Source organism: Stigmatopora nigra, chromosome 3, assembly GCF_051989575.1.
Source record: "Stigmatopora nigra isolate UIUO_SnigA chromosome 3, RoL_Snig_1.1, whole genome shotgun sequence".
Classification (NCBI taxonomy): domain Eukaryota; kingdom Metazoa; phylum Chordata; class Actinopteri; order Syngnathiformes; family Syngnathidae; genus Stigmatopora; species Stigmatopora nigra.
Window position 1 is genome coordinate 14386317 of NC_135510.1, and position 18074 is coordinate 14404390.

Here is an 18074-nt window from a genome sequence, read left to right on the forward strand (position 1 = left end):
AGTGACAGATGGCATCCACAAGGCATCCAAGCAGATTACTGCAAAAATATTCAGTCGTTTTAGGAGGTACTGTGATATAATAATAGGCTGCAGGGATTATTAATAAACAGATGGGGGTAGAAAACAAATCTGTTAACCATCAACTTATTGAACATGTTTGAAATGTAGAAGTGAAAAACATTCTTTGATAGTGAAAATGTAGGTTTCCAGCTGCAGGTGCTGCATTAAACCTCAGGAGGTTTAGTGTGCTGGTCAGCAGTTTTGAGCTCTGCTAACAGGAAAAAACTGTCCGCATCTCATTTACAGTGCAGTAAAAAAGTATTTACTCCTTCTCAAATTCATTTTCGTTAATGCATATCTTCTCCACTTCAATTTGTAGGAACCATTTAAAGACTTTACGTCAGGCAGCAAGAACCCAAATAAACACAAAGCTGGAGTAAAATGAATTGTTCAACTTTTTTCAATAATGAAACATGATTTAAAAATTCAATTATATATATATATATATATATATATATATATATATATATATATATATATATATATATATATATATATATATATATATATATATATATATATATATATATATATATATATATATATATATATATATATATATATATATATATATATATATATATATATATATATATATATATATATATATATATATATATATATATATATATATATATATATATATATATATATATATATATATATATATATATATATATATATATATATATATATATATATATATATATATATATATATATATATATATATATATATATATATATATATATATATATATATATATATATATATATATATATATATATATATATATATATATATATATATATATATATATATATATATATATATATATATATATATATATATATATATATATATATATATATATATATATATATATATATATATATATATATATATATATATATATATATATATATATATATATATATATCTATTTATTTATATATATATATATATATATATATATATATATATATATATATATATATATATATATATATATATATATATATATATATATATATATATATATATATATATATATATATATATATATATATATATATATATATATATATATATATATATATATATACATATACACGGATATATACATACATACATAAACACACATATACATATATGTACACAAATACATGCATATAAATGCATGCACATATACATACATATATATATATGCACATATACATACTTATATATGCACATATACATACTTATATATGCACATATACATACATACATATATATGCACATATACATACTTATATATGCACATATACATACATACATATATATGCACATATACATACATATGCACACATACATACATACATACATACATACATACATACATACATACATACATACATATATACATACATACATATATACATACATACACATATATACATACAGTGGTACATCGACATACGAGCACCTCCACATACGAGCATTTCGATATACAAGTAAAATTTCGAGCAAATAATTATCTCTAGATACGAGAACATTTTCGAGATACGAGAAAGCCAAGTGGCCAAGACATAAGAGACTATTTATCATTGTCTCTTTCACATCTCTTTTGTGTATAACAGATATCTATGATAGCAAACGGCCAACCCAGGCAGGAGAAGGTATAAAAATGTAAAAGAAAATTAAAATTAAGTTTACTGTAAGGTTAGATTAAACTTAGTTTTGAGTGTGTCTGCATCGTAATCATCAGTTCATTTAAATTGTTTTATGATAGATTATGATTCACCGGTGCAAAAAAAGAGGTGAAGCCAAGGAGAATTTACCAGGACAGATTGTCTCATAAAAAGATTTATTTTTTTTATTCCAGCCCAAATTTACAAAGGCAAGTTACAGAGTATTGTATATAAAAAAAAGAAAGAAAAAGAACCATGGCAATGTACATTTTTCACAAACTCCTGAAGGGAGGAAGAGGAGAGAAGGGGCGGGGCAGCTCTGAATGTCTTACACAGAAAGTAGACGCTGTAAACATTCTTGCAAGCACCACCGATGGTACTTTGGGGTGGGGGCGGAGGTTCTTTGTATGACACGAGGTGGGTCAGGAAAGGACAAACGGGCGAGTGTCTCTGTGTATTCACACAAGAATGTTCAACTAGGCACCGACTGCTGGCCAATAAATATACTCTGCACCATTGAAACAAAACACGAGAGCCAAGCACTTTCCATTATGTTGAAAGCAAACATGAACTTGTCTGTCTTTTCATACACTTTTAGAATATAGTTTTGATTTTCCACTGGGCTTTGCTGACTACTGAGATAATAGTACTCCTATCTGAGCGAACAAATGCACTTGTCACAACCATTGTTTGATAAAACTATATGTACTGTATGTACGCAGTCTGCTGGTACTAAAACCTCACTGACTTGAATGACAACATCACAGCTGCCTAGATTACCCTTACAGATTAAATACGAATCAAACACCACCACATTCATCTGATTCAGCCATTCATTATCTTTAAAATGCACAAAAGTCAAAGGGATGCCATTTTGGAATGGCTGGGACATACTTTGGAGAACCAAAAAACTTGGAGGATTCCTAACTGCTGTAAAATGTGACAGGGGCAAAAATTGTGGTAACATCTGAACAAATGAAATAAAATCTGAACGGGATGTAGTGACAATGCTGTCCCAGATGTTTTTCTCATCTTCTTACCGTACGCTCACAGACAACAACTCAAATAAATATGCCTTTGAGACATTAAATCTATACGGCAGCACCACATATGTGAACTTCAAATACATGAATATGAGGACACTGAGGACATATTTCATCCATCAAAAATTTGCTTTGCTTGATGTCTTTTGTTACGATTTTTCTTCCACTTTGTATATGCCAGAAGTTCATATTTTAACCGGTTAATAGGAAGTCATTAAACTCCCACTGGCCCTTGTCAATGGCAGGCAGTGTGTTAAATACTATGCAATTTCATAAAAATAAAAATAAAAAACTAGAGCGTGTTATTGGGTGCCATGAAAAGTAAATCAATTTTTAAAATTTAGATTTTAGTCAAGTTTTTTATTGATTTATGATTATATTTATAACAATAATGAATAAGACCTATTTTTGGGTTGTTAAAAAAACGTAAAAAATCCATGGGGATCACAGATTGGCTCAGGTAGTCAATAATTGTATACTAGATGTGAATATTGTGGCGTACATGACTGAAAATGTGCACGCCAGGTTTATTTGTTTATTTTTAATGACCAAAACCAGTGACTTGCACTTAGTGGTGTCAAGTTTGGACTGATCTAAAGCCAGCCACTTGAAGAAAACAATGGAGGGCGGGGTGTGTGTGTGTGTAAGAGTGAAGCCACATCAGCACATTTGGACACAATGAGCTGCAGGTCTGCGGGTTTGGGACAACGCTAAAGACGTTAGTAGTCTCGAGTGCAGGGGGCTGAATTGCGCACATGCACGAGTGATTTGCACACACGTACCAGGACACGTCTCAACATATATCAATATATAGAGTCGATATTACAGCAGTAAATAAACATAACAAAGTCATGTAAGCTCACCGTACCGTTACAAGTGTCACCATACCTAATGTGGCTTCACTCTTGGAGTGAGCGGAAACAAGTGTCATTGTGAGGCGAAGCAGCATCGACACCAGCATTCAGACAGACATTCAAAGATAACGATCACTATTGAAATTGATTTGTTTGACAAACGCGAACACTGATCACGTTTATTATTCGGATTTTGAGGTGTATGAGGTCCCTCCGCAAAATCACGGTGACGTCATCCCTGAAACAAGAATTGAGGATTTTAAAATATGGGGAAGATTGTGACAGTGAGAATGAAATCTTCAGCCTCAGGCTCTTAAGTCTCTGAAGAAAGCAGCAGTTGCCCTGTCCCCAATGAAATAGAAACCAAACATTTGTCAAGTTGTCAAGGATATATTGTTGCGTCATCGTGGCATACAAAACCCCAGTGACATAAAGTTGAACTCATCTCAATATGATTTTCTCTGAAAGTCTCTCATTTAGTTTGACTCTCCTTTGCCGTCATTCACCCGACTCCCCCCGAATCCTCGGCTAGATTCTTCTGTATACGAAAAAAAAAAAATAATGTACTCAAAGTAAAATCTTCGAAAGTCCAATAGTCTATTTTTGCATTGTATTTGTTGACAGTGCAAAGACTAGATAATCGACGGGGAGGTGTTTCCTCTGCATGGAGGGTTAGAGTGATGGCTTTGAACCTGGATTAGATCAGTCCAAGCTTTGAGATTCTTTCTATGGGGAAGAAAGACGTGAACAAGCTGCCAACACTCGGGCAGATCAACTAAACAGACAGAAACACCATTGAACTGATGTCTAAAAGGGAACGCTTGGGGAAAATCCTTTCACATGTGAGCCAGTCACATGAATCTTTGCAGAGTTGAGGTGTGGCGGTCAGGTTTCCCTGTTAAAGAAACACAAGAATAGACCTATTAATGATCACTTCTTTTCTACTTGAAAGTTTGCATTCATGCCAAGGATCACAATTTACGCTTCACCACATTTGTGCAGCAGTAATTCAAAAGGATTTCCACTAGATGTCAGAGCAGCCTGCTTCCGTTCTTTCATTTTCATACCCCTCCTATGTCTTTATTATCGGCTCTGTGATAGAAGACCTACTTAAAATGGATGAGCTGAGAGGCTGTGTTGAATATTGTATGCTAGACAGCAATAGAGCAAAGAAAAATCTGCACCAGTTAAAATCCAAGATAAAGAAGAAAAAGACTCGTCAAGACAGACAAATCTCACAGAACACTATATGGCTATGATAGCAGCAGCTTGATACTCTTGGCTAGTGGGACTGCCATAAATATATTATGATCTGAATCTGCTCCCTGCATATGTTGGATCTAAAAGTGCAGGTTTGCATTTTAGTCCCAATAGGCAAAAGCTCTTTATTATCTTTCTCTAGCCGGAGTATGTTTTACTGTTGCCACTTCCAAGTGGGTGAGGGGGCTGCTGCTTGTTGACAGGCAACAATAGTGGCTGAGGGCAGACTTCTAGTGATTGTGTACTGGGTACTGGCAGCAGTTTATTGCCTACTTAGGGTTGCCATCAGATAAAAACTTGCTTGTTTGATGGATTTGGACAGTCTAAATAGCAAGACAACACTTAACATATACAGTAAATTTCAACCTCACAAAAGTAGACACTATAATAATGCGAAAATAACAACAAATATAATGATAAGACTCCCTTGATCATATAAGTATTTTCTCTAATCACGAAGGCACTAGTACATTAAAGCAGGTTGGCATATACCCATTTATGTGCAAATTAAGGTTAGAATTTATACCATTAGAGGCCATCCCCACTGCAAAACGAGGCAAGACTGTATACTAAAAATTAATAACATGCTTTCTGGGGCGGAATTGTCTTGAAGACACATTTTGACAGGACTGGGTCAGAAACTTCATTACCGGGGCTGTAAACCTACATTTCCATGTTGAACATACTGTAATAAAGTAAGCAACAAGAAGTCCTTGACTACAGAATAAACAAAAACAGTGTTGCTCAGTCTCTGGCTAACAATATAATTTAGAGGGGATGTGAAACACATTTTTCATGAATAATGGTGTAAGCCAAAAGAAAATTAGTCTTCTGCAAAAAACTGCAAATGTGAATTTGAGCACCTGAATTTCCTTTCATGAAATGATCACCTAGAGTTATTTTGAATTAAGGGCTCTAGAAAAATGCACAAAAACAATAGCTTAGTATACTATAAGCTTTGCGTAGTTCAAGCAACTGACGTCAAGCGGAAATGATTATTCGGAAGCACTGCAGTGTGCACTGAAGAAGGTAAAGATTTTAGGAATCTGCAAATGTGTAATTCTTAAAACTACCACAATAGAGCAGCAAATTAATATCTTTCTGGTTAGGCATACATACTAATTGATAATCCTTGCAAATGCTCAAAGTTTGAGTCTACACAGGTAAATAAATCCAATCACTTGTCTATTAGGAGACCACAGCCTTTTTCTGGCCACCATAATGTCAACTCTCCACGATGGACGATTTGGACAAACGTAGCGTGAGAATGTTAACATAAAACATGCACCCATCCATAAATCACGCTAAATATATTCTATGCTGCCCAAAACACTTTGTTTTCCGCCGTGGCGAGACACGATGATGCTGGATGCGCTGACCCAATGTAATTGTAAGGTAGGATGCCTTTCCACGTAATTTAAAAACGTCATTTTCGGAAGAATTTCCGCCAGCGAATTTCCAGGTACACACACACATATCCATCCACAAATTGTGCTTTATAAGGATTATAGAATAGATAAAGCATGATTTATGGATGGGCGGATGTTTTATAACTCCCGTCACGACAGGAAAAGTGTTTTTCCTAAAATTACGTTTGTAAATGACGTGGAAAGGCGTCCTAGCATACGACCAATCAGCCATGCGGTGCATTTAGGGAACATGTAAAAAAAAACGATTCATACATCAATTCTGCTTTAACAAATAAAAGATTGAGCTTAGACACTTAAACAAGGTGAAGAAATTCAATCACTCGCCTATTAAGATTCGACAGCCGTTTCTTCTCAGCATAAAAAAAAAACATTGCACGGTTTGGACAAACGTAGCAAGAGAATTTTAACATACAAACATACACACATCCATAAATCACACTTTATAAGGATTATATAGATTAACAATATTGTTTTGTGGTGAACAATATACTTTTGTCAACCTATATGGTATCCTTGGTAAATTTCCATACTAAATTTTCTTTATTGCTCTTAAAAGTGTGTTAGGTTCAGACTGTATTAAATTAAATGTTTTCCATCGTTCCATCTGCAAATGCAGACTAATGCATAAAATAATTCAGGTAGTTTAGCAATTATTAAGATTTCCACATAGCTAGGTTCAAAATTAGTATAATTCATTCAAATGATTAAAAAGGACTCTGTGTTGTGTGCATACTAAAATTGAGATACACAACTGCCATGCAAATAAAGCTAAAGAGCAAGTGCACGTGAGGACTGACCTGTGGTGTAGGACAGGTCATACTGCCCTGAGAGCAGGGGGTACCCCAGGTGGTGGTGAGAGGGCATTATCCGCTGGGAAGGCGAGGAGCGTGGCCGATCTACATCTCTTTCTCGATCCCTTTCGCCGCCAGCTCCTCTGTCCTGCTCCCGCTCTCTGTCCAGGGGCGGTTTGTCCCCTACAGTTGGAGATTTGCTTTTGTATTGGCTGGCGTGTTGATGTAGGATATCTAGAGCTTTGGAGTCTGTTGCCATTTTGTTGACAGTAGGACTAGTGCGAGATTTGTCGTTGGCCTCTTCGGCTCCAGCTATTTTACTGCCGTATGGAGAAAAGGGATAACCTCCGGGAAGGTAAGAACCTATATGAAAAGGGATATTGACAACTTTATTTAGGATATATAATACAGAGCAACACACACAATGGACCAAGTATCTATATCACTTTGAAGCAAGGTTAAGTATGAAGTTATATTATTAATATTATTCTTTTTTTGTGACCGGCGTAATTATAAAAAAACAACGTAGAGTTTACAGAATGATTGTGCCATCAAATGACTGTTTTAAAGAGGATTAAATTTGTTTATGTATCTCATTTATTGGATCGCCGTTAATACCGAGCGTTCGAATTCTACTTCTTTTTTTTACTGGGAAACCTGCATGTTCAATTTCACTTGAACTAGATAAAGAACTGCATGCGTTGATTGCGATTAAAGTGGGAACCAGCAGCTTTACAATTTAAAAAAATCATTGGAATTCCGAGTAAAACAGCATGAAAACTGCTGAACCCAGCACCCAGCTGAGAAATATATATTCAGGAAAATTACAAATTCCCCACAAAATTGCAGTATTTAAAAAAAAAAATCTATTCAACTACTTGGTTGAATAGATTGCTTGATATGACCTATTTGCTATGATGAAATGTTTTCCATCTTGAAGTATTGTCAGATAATGTGTTAAATTTTCTCAAAAATAGAACGTAATGTCACACCTGGGTAGTTCTGCATCATGACCGAAGGCATGCTCCTGTAACCTGGGTGGTTCGGGTCATAACCTTGTCCATACGGGTAACCATGCATGTATGGCATGTATCCTTGGTGCTGTGCTAGTGGTGACGAGAACTGCAAGTGGGCGTTCGTGCGAGAGTCTTTGCTCATGGTCCGATGCTCCTCAGAAATTGTTCGAGGGTCACTCATTTCTTTGCCGTCCTCCTTTGGCCCGCTTTGACAGTCCTTAGGCCTGCACCTTTCATCCTTCGATTTCCTATCACGCTCCCGTTCTCGGTCTCGTTCTTCTTTCCATCGTGGTTGTTGTTGCTGGTGTTCCCCATCTGCCTTTTGGCTTTCCGGGTACTGCTGGTAGTCAGATAAAAAAATGTAATACAATCAGAACATTGTAGAAATCTATATACGCTAACAAAAATTGAAAATATAATCCCATAATGTTCACACACAAAAAAAAAAATCAAACATTTGTCTGTCCTCATTCCTCAAAAGCAAAATGTACTTTTATCAGCTCTGATCTAGATCCTATTTAACATGTTTAAAAGTAGCGGAAACAAGCTTTTGGAGGAAGCAAACGGAAGTACCCTTCAAAGATGAGACAACTGGCATAAAGTGAACAGAAAAAAACACTACTATCATCCAGCCATCCATTATCTATTCAGGTCATGCTCATGAGAGTCATAGGAATAATAGAGTAAATTCCACATTCCATACAATCTGAAATGCTTGCCAGGGAATCACAGAGTACAAATAAGCAAACATCTGCACGAACATTCACACCTCAGGACTATTTCGAGTGTTCAATCCAACTGCCATGTGTGCTTTTGGAATGTGGGAAGAAACCATAGTATCTAGAGAAATCCACTTAATTACAGGAGAACTACTCCAAAACACAGTGATCAGAATAGAAACTATTGTAACAGAGACATTTGGAGAAAGGCCTTAGCCACTTTAAAGTCCATGTTATTATTGCTTAAACAATTATTATTCTAATCTGTTCCAAGGGTTCATGAGCTATTGGTGACATTATTAAATTGCATTTACCTGTCTGTACCACACAGCCTGATCTGTACCAGCCTGACCTCTTAAATCAAGCACTTGCTTGGAGTCCTCTTTCCCATGGTGACCTCCTTCTGTCAGCTTCATCTTTAAGCCTTCAGCTTGCTGAGACTTGATGTCCTCCACCTTAATGCTTCCCAAAGATTTGGATGAGACTTCTGACGGGGAGTCCCTGGATTTACTGGTAGGCTGTGGCGTCTTTCCCAGCTCAGGTTGACTCAGGGTTTTGGAGAGGTTTGGCTGCATTGGGTTCTTTTGTTTCCACTCCTCTTTAATGGAGGCTTCTCTTTCTTTCATGGCTATGTCTGACTTTTTCTCAGCGGCACGGTGCTGTTCTGCCATTTGTCGCTGACGCTCTTCAAACTGCTGTCGATAAGCTGGGTTGGTATTCATTAAATGGTTGTGGTATGCCTGATCTGAATGATATGCGTACGGGGGTACATAGGCGTACTGATTGTAATAAAGTGGTTGCATATACATGTTGGATCGTTGCTGAATGACAGAGGGTTGCTGCTGCTGTTGTTGCTGTTGTTGTTGTTGCTGTTGTTGTTGCTGTTGTTGTTGCTGCTGCTGTTGTTGTTGTAGTTGCGGCGGCGGTGGCTGCTGTTGCTGCTGGCCAGGAACGGTGTCAGGCTTGCGATCCTCATGAACCTCAACCTTGACTTTTTCCTCCACCGGGTCCTGGTCCTCTTCCCTTTTGATCTTAACCTGACCCTCCGTCACCGGTGCGACTGGATTTGGTCCGCCGGGACTCGGGTTGACATAATTGGGCGAGTAATATGTCTCATAGCCAGCATAGTACGGGGATTCTTTGTTGGGTGCCGGATTTGGGAATAGAGCCTTTTTGACACTTTCTCGGAGCGCTTGGTCTTCTGTCCTGTTTTTGACACTCTCTACTTTTCCTTCACCATCCTCACCAGCGTCAGAAATGTCCGAGTATGCTGGGCTGTGAGTTTTCACAGAAGAGTTGTCAGCACCGTTCTGGTTCATGTGAAGAGGCGTAAGAGGTTGCGGCATTCCACTGCCATCTAGGCGACTGGCCACACCAATTGATGGGCTGGGAGCATTATCTGTAAAACTGTAAATCTTGTCAGCCTCTGCCTTGATGCTTGCCAGCCGACTCTGATGAGGGTCTGAGGATCCATTAAGGAGCGCTTCAGCCTTATTTCCTTGTTCAGGTACATCAGCGTATGGAGCTTTTTCCTCTAATTTTCCTCCCTTTCCCACAGACTTTGGACTCTCAGCTTCCTTACCAGCGTCCTTTTTCTTCTTCTCTTTCTTCTTCTTGTCTTTGGAACTACTTGTTGGAGGCTCTCCTGCCGCAATGTTTTTTGGCTGTGTGCCCTTCATTTGGGGGCTTTTGGGGATACCTTGCAAAATTGGGGTAAGCCCTGGTGAAGAATTTGGGTTTGGTGGAAAAGAGTATATCTGTTGTGATGCTGAAGTGCCAGTGGCAACTGTTCGTGGAGATTTTATATTTTTTTGAGCCATTTTGTCGGCCTTTGAGTTGGCTTTTTTGGACTTATCAGAATTTCTTTTTTCGTCGATGCCATCATTACTGGCTTCATCAGAAAGACACGTCCCATCCTCACAGCCTTCCATTGGCGTTCTTATTTCTGGTTCTGTTTCAGCCATTTTCTTTTTGCTTTGCTTTGTGCAAAACTTGCCGGGTGACGGGGAAGTGCTTTGAACATCAAAGTTCCTTCCTTTTGGTGTGACCGACCGTGCAGGAGAAAAGGATCCTTTATGTGAGATCGACGCACCATTACAATTCTCTGGTTCAGGGTGGAGTGTCGAGTCTTCTCCATATTCACTGTCGACATCTAGTTCAAGCTTCACATCATCATCCATGTGGGCACGAGCTTGGTGGTACTTGAGCCCATTAATGTGCTTATACCTCTTGTTGCAGTTAGGATGAGGGCATTCAATGAGAACCGGTGAGGGGCAACTCCTATCAAGGGGCGGTGGAAGTGGCTCAGTCTTAATAGAAGGTATGAGAAGACCTGTTAGGCCAACACCTCCACTGTTGGAGTTTGTTCGCATGCGTTTGTTGCCTTTAGTGTCCTCCGAGCTAGAATTGGGCTCCATGTCTGATACAGGTTTAGCCTTCCGTTTCCCGGTCGAGGAGGGACTAGCCTTAATATCCTCTGTGTTGCTGTTGGGAGGTGTGCGGCGCTCCGATGGGGTCTGGCTGCCCCTTCGACCCTTACTGTTAGAAGCAGCGCGTGTCTTGTTGTTGGTGGCACCTTTATTGTCTGATGAATTGCTGTTCTCGTTGATAGGAGTGTTGCTGTTTGGTCGCATTCGTTTACCTCGTCCACGACCATTCCTCATTTCTAGGTCACTTGTAGGGGATTCACAAAACCTGCAATCAGAAGAAAATTACATACTTAGTATGTCTCTCATGAGCACTACTGTAAAGGAAAAATCAACTAGTCTAGGAATAACATGAATCATAGATTTGGAGTTTAGGCATGGGAAAAAATGGGTCTCTGTTAAATTTCAAATGTGCTATCTGATGGTTAGTCTTGAACTATATTAGAATAAAAAAAATTTACAACATAACTTTGACTCCCTTACACATGCAGTTATGTTGCGGTCTTTCTATGCAGATTTGTGTAAGTGGGACTTTTATTGGGATTTCCCATTTACTTCATTTACTGTTTACTATTTACAATTTCCAAAGAGAGATGATAAATCACAAGCTAGACAGAAGTCAAATCCACTGTTGTAACCAGCTAATAGCAGACAGGTGACCTGACTGTTATGCAACTGTTAATCTTACATCATTCAAGGACCTTCAAGAGATCCGTGAAAAATCACAATCACAGCACACTTTGGTTCATACTATGCTTGACAGTAACATGTCGATAATTTGCTGTTAAAAATAAAAGCTTCATAAATAATAGATGCAAATAGGGGCTGAGTGGTAAAAATGGCATTTGGCAATATGCTCCGACATTATCCAAATGCTCATTTTACAGGAAAAATGCCACTGATTAGTGAGCATAGAGCACATGGAGGAGGAAGTCATTAAAATCCTGATGCTGTTGCAGGTCCTACAAATCACCTTTTAACAAGATTTAATTGTATCGTAGCAGTAGCAGGCATCATGCCATTATACTTGTGACGTCATGTGTGCTATGTAGACAAAGGTAAAATGGCATCCTTGTGGGTTTCTGTCTAGTATATTAATCATAGCACTGCTTTTTGACTAGTGATGGGACATGTTCTTGCAAAATAATTACAAGAAAAAAAATGGCGGTCCAAAAATCCTTTAGGAAGCCACAAGGGTTGAGGTGCAAATGATACTGTGTTCAACTAAACATTTCTATCTCATTTAAAGAGCCTTACTCTGATAATGATATACAGGAAGATGTAATAATAAAGTGCAATGCTTTTGTCGACATCAATAACAGTCCAAAAAAAAAATATTGTCCCTAAGGTTTAAAATCAATAGTTTGTTATCTATTCATTTGAGTCATGACACTCTATGCACGGGTATGCGCACACCTTTTTTATAAAGCGTACTCACATATATTGAGTTGCTGAAATACAGGGATAAGGTACAGTACAGTAGGAAAGAGCACAATTCGCTTTGCAATTACATGTAGTTCACAAATGTGATATGTACTACTGTGTATCTAGTTTTGCATTTTTCTAGCCAAAGAAACATTCACAAAAAAGTGGAAAGTAGGAGAACCTGCTTCTAATTTTCAATTTGAATAAAATGTTCCAGTAATTTTACCTCCCAAAATTGACAACATTTGAAATTGTTATTCTATCTTATTAGGAGAAAAATTAAATAGTCTGCTTCAAGTAAAATTAGATGGGAATGAATGAAGCCTCTGAACTGAGTTCGACATCCAATGAATAAACAATGAATCAATGAATGAGTAATGGATTAATTTTGAATTAAAAATAATTATAGGTGACCTATCATTGTTAATTAATATTAATGGATTTACATTATTATTCATCACCATTTATGCCATTTTGCAAGACACTATGTTAAAAAATATACAGTATGTTTGTTGTTTTAGTTGGTCGTTTTTGGTTGCCTATGGTTACCTATCCAGTTTCTCAATAAGATGAGGCTTAATCAACTGGATGTGAATATTTAATGTTTGAATTTAAACTTCGTTTTGAGGTGGCGTTGGCAAGTGGCTGCGTTGGTGGGAAAGTATATGTATTAAAACCTTGGGTGGACATTGGTGAGTAAGGAAGCACAAAGTGGGCATATGTATTTGTACAGAAGGCATCACGTGACATCACTCGGTCACTGATTAAAAATTTGTAGAGTGTCTTGACTTGCAAGTCTTTGCAATCAAATCACAAGTCACTTAGGTGACAAACTCAACCAGGTCATACACTTATCTCAAAATACTTAAGGCATAAATCCGTGAAAAGAAATACTATTCCTTGAAATATCTCCAATATGTCCATTCAATCTGAACAAGATGTGGGCATCATTCTAAAGTCCTTCTGTAAAATGAAGCATATTGAAAAGTTGAATATTTCTTACCGAGGTGGAGCCCAGTCATGCCGTGTACAGTCCAAAAGTGTGCCAACATATGTCTTGTTTCTCCAAGTAACATTCACCACCAACATTCCTGTCAGAAAAATGTCAATAATTAAGATCACATCTGCCTGCAACTTACTATATTCAAGTGAGGAAAAGAATGATTAGAAATGAATGTATGGATTTTCAGACAGAGAATTTTTCAAACCGGTTTTAAAGACAGTCACATGAGCCGGAGACCTTAATACTGTAATGGTTTGCGGACTGATTTATGACTGAATCTTCGAAATTACTTGACAGGAAGTCCCTCTGGGAATGATCACACTCGGGTTACCAGGGAAAATGGACTCAGCACATTTCCCATTCAAATAAACCATCTTGCCGTCCAGTACATTTCCCTGAAGGATAATTATTTATAATTTCTGACATCCTCTCTTACCTTCTTGGAAAAAAATAAGACTGCTCTGAATTACTTTTTTAACTGGACAAGCTTGGGGTTTAATAAATGTGGTGTGAACAGTTTAATTTAGCTAGAGGTGCCTAAAAGTGCAAGAAAAGAACTGTGGCTCCATTGGTATTGTGGCAATCTATCACTTCTGTGCTGCTTTCTGACAAGTGTGAATTTGGTAGCTCTCTGCTTGAGTGACACAATTTGACCTAATCTGATTCTGACACCTGACCTTGCATTTCAGATCTAAACTTAGTTCTTCAAGAATGCTAAATGCGGCTTTTCGTCCGGTAAAACCAAGTTGTCAATAAAAAAATCACAGAGGAAAGAAATATTTACAATCATGTTTAATTGAATAAAATAATAAGGAACTCAGAATTCATTTCGTTAAACCAAAAAAGATAGATGAAAAGGCGCAAGCCCTCTGCTAGGTAACATTCTAAATTCATCCACATAACCATCCCCCTCTCTTTGCTTAGATGGTGACCTCAGTTTGCCACTTCAGCACTGCAGAGAAACTGAGGCTGCAGTGAGCTAACTTATCTAATGGCATTGGAATGCTTGCTGGCAGCTTCCGTCTCCCAGAGTATTTCATTAGCCAAGCAAACCACTTTTACTCACCTAATTTTTCTCCCTCCTTAATAATCACCTTTGCTATCCAAATTTATAAACACTCTCTACTCACAACATTTTTCCTTCAACATAGTCATGCTTTTATTCCCACCTATGTTAAATAAAAGCAAGTGAAAGGCAGGAGTATTTTCACAAAGACCTACTAATACCGAGATACCCTTTCTCAGTGAGACCTAAATAAATGTGTAAACAGTGATTGTGTCTGCAGGGTGGTAAAACTAGCTCTGAAACCATATATTTCCACTACATAAAAAGATCCCAGACTTGTTCCGAAATGTCTTAGACAGCCGGTCAGGACCTCCAACTGCTATAGCAGCTGAGTTGTGCAGTATGTGACAGAAAGAAAGGCAAATGAATAATTAGATGCACGCATGCCTTGCCTTATGTATTGAAGTATAACACACTGTGTATATTTAGAGTAAAAAAAAAAGGTGAAAACTCACACTGGCCTCTCACACTCAAACCTTTCTTGTTCTCGTCCCTGCTGTTGTAACAGTTAGTTGATGTATCTTTTCCCCTGAATGTGTTCCATCGGAAAATGAAGGTGTGATGATGTTTTTAACGCTACTAAAATAGTTCAGTGGTTTATGAATATAAATGCATTTTATTGTTGGTTGCAAGTATAAAATCCTAGGCTAGGGGTCTAGAAAACCATTCCTAAAAAGACCAGTTTGATGTGGGCTCTTGAAGAGGACATGTCACCAATCTGGTGTCCAACAGGTGCAATCAGTGGATCGGATCACAGTCAGGAGTTTCTTGTTTCCACAGAAACCTCATTGGTTAAACTGTCCTTTCTTGATCAGTTGGAACAAAGACCAAGACCCCATGTGGCCCTTGTGGACCAGAATTGCCTACCCCTGCCCTAGGCAGTGAATTGCCCATAGGCATTGAACAATAGATGCAGAATTTGGGATCATTGCTTTCTAGGTTAAAATCTGAACTCTGCCTCTCTGTGCTTATTTGTTTTTGGGGCATGACCAATTTTTTTTTTACCACCCAAAACAACCTCAAGAGTCTTTTTAAATTGTTCACAGGTGTAAGTTAGAGGAAGAATAGTTGTCATGTATAGTATGTGTGTGCCTGGTGATCATTCTTGTTTGTAGCCCATCTCTCACCTTAAGCCAGTTGGGACCATAGACAAAACAAAACAAATCAAAAATCTCAGTGACAGCATTTCACTGCTTTAACCTTACATTATCAATGGGATAGTGGGAAAAAGGCACGAAAAGGGACCCAATTAAATATGACAAGCATCATGTTTTGGAAGGCAATGGACTAATGAACCTAAACAAAGCAGGAGCATAATGCTGAATGCAAAATTACGTGTTAAACATCTAATATGTACGTATGATTTAGAACCTATATACGATTCTGAAATTGTAAAAATAATATATGAATATATTGCCAAATGCAATTGAACAAAAACTGAATGCATTACATTAATTGGATGACGCGATTTCAGTTTTGTCAGGAAACTGTTAATAGAAATGTTTGTTCCCATAGGCACACAACTATCAAACTTTTTGGACAAAAAATGTAACTAATGCCCGCACCCACAACATTTCAAGGGAAAACTGTATTTGGTTAATATGCAAGTCACACTGGACTATAAGCTGCAGATGTCCACATTGTATTATAGGATATTTACACCAAAACACATACGGCTCATTAGCTTGTAAAAAAAAAAATCCATAAATAAACTGCATTGGGTTATAAGCTGCAAAGTTCAACACAGGAAGGTAGCATATTGTAGACCAAAAATTGGCATACATACGTAGTATGATGTGCTGACATGTCAGTTTAATGTGCCAAAATTCATCACAATTACTTCCAAAATGGCACAATTTAGAATGTCTTATATATTCTGTTCCAAAATGAAACATTTACAGCCTGTGAGAGAGAAAACGAGAGAGAGAAAAAATCCTTTCACCCTGTCCCACTTAATGACACACTCATTAGGGTCATCCACGACAGTTGAGTGAAGTCTGGTTTAAAGAGGGGAATTGGACAGCTATTTTACCACTCATTTCCATTCAGAGTTGTTGAGCAACACATGGTGGCCTCTGGGAGGCCCAGAATTCTATTGCATGCTCGTATGGGATTACTTGAAAGAGGGTAATGAGAGAGGAAAATATAAGTCAAGAGTATTTTGTGCAGCTGCAAGGGTAAATAGTCATTCCAGCCGTAACCTCTCTTCGTTTAAACACATTTCTCAAGTTTGCAGTGATGAAAAAGTATCAGGTCCTCTATCCTACAAAGTTTTAAGGGGCACAAGTTCACTCCCTGACCTCTGCTTAGCCCGAACTCAACAGGGAATATGTAGGATTAATGATTGACCATGTCAAAAATACCTTTGATAACGCTTGGAAAAAGCAGGAAATAGATTGTTGGATGATACAATAAGTTCATTCATTCAATTTCAAAACCGTTTATGGTCACAAGGGTCGACCGTTTATCCTCACAAGGGTCGCGGGAGGTACTAGATTCTATCCCAGCTGACCTGGAGGAACGTGGACACCCTGAATTGTGGCTAGCCAATCGCACGTCACTATTTCCGAGAGGCAATTTAGAGTGTTCAATCAGCCTACCCTGCATGTATTTGGAATGTGGGAGGAAACCGGAGTACTCGGAATAACCCACAAAAGCCCGGGTAGAACACACAAACTCAGAGAGACTGACCTGGGTTTGAACCAGAGCCCCAGAACTCTGATGCTGACACGCTAACCACTCAACCGCCAGGCCGCCCACACTCTAAATTTGTTTATGTAAAAATTGAAGACCACAATTAGGCATTTAATTCCCGAGCTATTTCCTCTTTGAAATATAGATTAATGGAAAAATAGTCACAGTAATCATTACACTTGGAAGAAAATATAAATAAAGCTGGCAAGCTGTAGAATATTAATACTCTGATTATGATAAATGAGGCATTTGAGATAAGTTTAGTTTCTTTCAAGTTTGTCCTTGTAAATAGGGTAGGAAAAATATCGTAAAAATTTGACATGCAACAGAGAAGAGTGTAAACAAAATTGCCAAACAATAATGAATGATAATAAGTGGTATTTTTTTTCAAAAATGGTGAAAAACAAACCTCTCCTTTAATATGCACTCTATTTTCATTTTCAAAATGTACAATAGTGTAAACACTAAGGTCATAAAAAATTGATTTAGCAACACGATAAACCATCTTCCTTAATAATAGATAGTATCTATATTGTATCTGTATGGGCCTGTCGTCACATGATCAGCCACGTGCCAAAGTATGCAGTACTGTACACCATTATTCTCAACACTTT

General features: G+C 37.5%; 1 protein-coding gene across 8 annotated transcripts in view; it reads right to left on the reverse strand.

Annotated features, from left to right (window-relative positions):
* Window positions 1–1892: 1892 nt before the first annotated feature.
* znf609b (zinc finger protein 609b) overlaps window positions 1893–18074 on the reverse strand; it is a 64061-nt gene continuing 47879 nt past the window's right edge. For 7 of the 8 annotated variants that reach the window (XM_077712636.1, XM_077712640.1, XM_077712633.1 and 4 more), the window contains 5 exons: window positions 13701–13788; window positions 9161–11540; window positions 8104–8467; window positions 7118–7474; window positions 1893–4525 (listed from right to left, as the gene is read on the reverse strand). In XM_077712636.1, the coding sequence (XP_077568762.1) occupies window positions 4482–4525; window positions 7118–7474; window positions 8104–8467; window positions 9161–11540; window positions 13701–13788 (3233 nt within the window). In that variant the 3' untranslated portion in view covers window positions 1893–4481. The remainder of the gene's footprint in view (window positions 4526–7117; window positions 7475–8103; window positions 8468–9160; window positions 11541–13700; window positions 13789–18074) is intronic. The other variant, XM_077712638.1, reaches the window with a different exon arrangement.